The 2809-nt window shown below is 33.6% G+C and overlaps 1 protein-coding gene across 1 annotated transcript; it reads right to left on the bottom strand.

Moving 5' to 3' along the window:
• On the bottom strand, nucleotides 1581-2120 carry LOC109232464 (pectinesterase inhibitor-like). The gene has a single exon (XM_019398238.1). The coding sequence runs from the start codon at nucleotides 2118-2120 to the stop codon at nucleotides 1581-1583; it is 540 nt and encodes a 179-aa protein (XP_019253783.1).

The raw sequence follows: 2809 nt of genomic DNA, 5'->3' as shown, positions 1-2809 counted from the left end.
TGGGAAGCTGGTTCTGAAGAATTAGTGGGTCTGAAGATAGTGGTTGATAGGTTAACTCTCTGTGGATTCGATCCTGGGCGTAATACTCGGGTTATATTTGCAACGTCCGCAGAGTCCTTTTTATAAGGCATAGTTGGGCGTGATCAGGCAATAAAATTTCTCAGACTCCAAAATCATCGACTCACATAATACGTCACCCCACTTATCAAACACATCATTAGGCAAAATTGAACGACAATAATATGGCTCTAATAACCCGTTACACCCCAAAACGGGACATGAAATTTGAGAAATGTTTTCTTGGAGTTTTTTGGCTATGTAATTAGCCATGCATTGTTTGCAATAAGAATGAGTGCAACCCATTATTTTGAACATTTCACTTATAGATTTCTCATAAGCACAAATCTCACACGTAAAATTATTATCATGGCCATTTAAATGAACAGACTTTGGACTTGTGACTTCCATTGATGTTTAGTTTTTGCGTTAAACCACAAAAATGAACCTTAAATTAAACTAGGGTTAAGTGACCCTCACGATTTCAGAGGTAAAATAAAGATTCTTGAATTTGGTGATAAAGAATATAATACGTTTTTTTGGGAATTAGAAATTGTTAACCTTTGAACTTCTATGCAAAAACTTATTTTCAATACTCCCTCCGGTTCACTTTAATTGATTTTTTTTGGTTTTTTTTGTGGTGCACAATATTTAATTTTTAAAAAAATAAAGAAGGAATTAACATTTTTTTTTTCCAAAGTTGCCATTGAAGTAAAGAGCCTAGAAATATTTGTTATATTTTCAATGAACAAATTAATGTTAGTATGATCAATCTCATTGTTAATTAATGTCAAAATATGAATTTCTTAATAGTTTGAATGAGAGTACTTTTACTAGTTTGAATGAGAGTACCAAATAATTAGGTAACTACAAATACTAGGCAATGGATATGATGTTTCGGAAAATGACTTAACTAGAAATATTTTTGAAGACAATATATTTGATATTTGATTGGAGAGAGAAAAATATATATATTTTTTTTTCATATAGGCACTAAACTGAGATAAATATTCTGCTATTACTGTAGATACTAAACTAAGAGGGAAATAAATATTCTACATTATCGTAAAATATTCCTAAATTAAAAGGAAAAGAAAATTTATAGTTTATCAGAAAATCACTGTTTTCCAACTACTTATTTCCTATAAATAGTCGGAATTTCGTCTACTTTTCTGAAAATTCCGACTACTTGCCAATTATAGTAGTCGGAACCTCTTTTCCGACTATCTAATTTCCGACTACACCAAAACGGCCGGAATATAGTCGAAAAAATGGATTTTTTTGACAACTTCCCGACTGTTTCAGTAGTCGAAAAACAACTATTTTCTGATATTGGTAATAAAATCAAAACGACAGGTTGGATTGTTATATCCACGATCGTGTTACAATCTTATTACCATTTATGTAAGTAACGATATAACGAGCATAATTAAAATTGAGAACAAGTTATCAAGCATTTTAATTCAGACCAACAAATTAAGTAGGGTTCATCGATAACAAAGAGACATCAATATAGCAACAATCTAAAAACCCGAGTGGTCTAAGAATGTAGCAGTAAGCACAGCAACAGCACCCAATTGTTGCACTAACACGCTAGACTGTCGAACCTCGACCGGTTCCTTGGGCGGCGAGCCTATAAACGCCGCGTCACAATTAGCACTTTCCGCCAACGCTCCATTTCCACCATCCACGGTCTTTTTAAAGTCTCCGGACCGTAAAATTTTACCGGTTTGGTTGAACAAGTTTGCGCAGTTCAAATAATGGAACGCGCACGCTTGTAATCTCGTCTCTAATACCCCTTTGGCACTTTCCAAGAGTTGATTAACCAAATCCAATGTTTGTCTCGCGCTCTTCTCTGAAAAGTCTATGGCAATTTGGCATAGACCATGAAGATCCGCGTTCTGTGAACGTGGATCTGATTTATATGCTAACAAGCATAAAGAAGGATTTGGTGCCTTTGAACATATTAGAGAGATTGAATATTTGGTAGTTGCATGTGCACAACATATGCCTTGTAGAACTACAATTGTCAATAAAAAATACTTGTTAAGTGAAAATGCCATTTTTGTGCCTTCTTGTTTATGGTTGGACTCTCTCTATCCCAATATTTATAAGGGATTTTTACACAAATAGCTGCCTAGATTCAATGTTTAATTTTTCTAGCTAGTATACACTGGTTATATATTGATTATACATAGTTTTTTTTTTTTTGGAAAATTTCTAGGGGAACCCGTAGGCCGTAGCTGCTACTCTTCGAGTGCGCACTGGGTATCGTGCTCATTTTGCAGTTGGTCGCAAACCACCGGTGCAACGAGCTCCTGACTGAGGAGTTCTGACAAAGATAAAATAGGAAAAGATTTAACTAGATATTTATTAGCTTGGATACTCTAGGAAGGTTTTGGAGATTTTGTAATTAAATTCCCATTTCAAAATTGATTGCGTTTAAGATTCTTATTCACCGGCTTACATCGGGGCTATTGTCTCTTTGTTAAATCCCAATAGAGATTACTATTTTTGCCACTTCTTCAAAGATTATTAAGTAAATAAATGATATATTGAAACAAAAAACTTGGTATGAATAGTTATGCAAATTGAGACATGCTCTTACGATTTCTTCAGAGGCAAAAAGAGATTTTTGAATTTGGTGATAAAGAAGAGAATGCCTACAAATACTATATCATTTTTCAAAAAATGACTTATCTAGAATATTTTGAAAAAATATATTTTCTATATTTGATTGGAGAGAGAAAAC

This window comes from Nicotiana attenuata, chromosome 9 (assembly GCF_001879085.1).
Source record: "Nicotiana attenuata strain UT chromosome 9, NIATTr2, whole genome shotgun sequence".
Classification (NCBI taxonomy): Eukaryota; Viridiplantae; Streptophyta; class Magnoliopsida; order Solanales; family Solanaceae; genus Nicotiana; species Nicotiana attenuata.
Note: the sequence above shows the minus strand (reverse complement) of the source record. Positions and strands in the feature narration are given on the sequence as shown.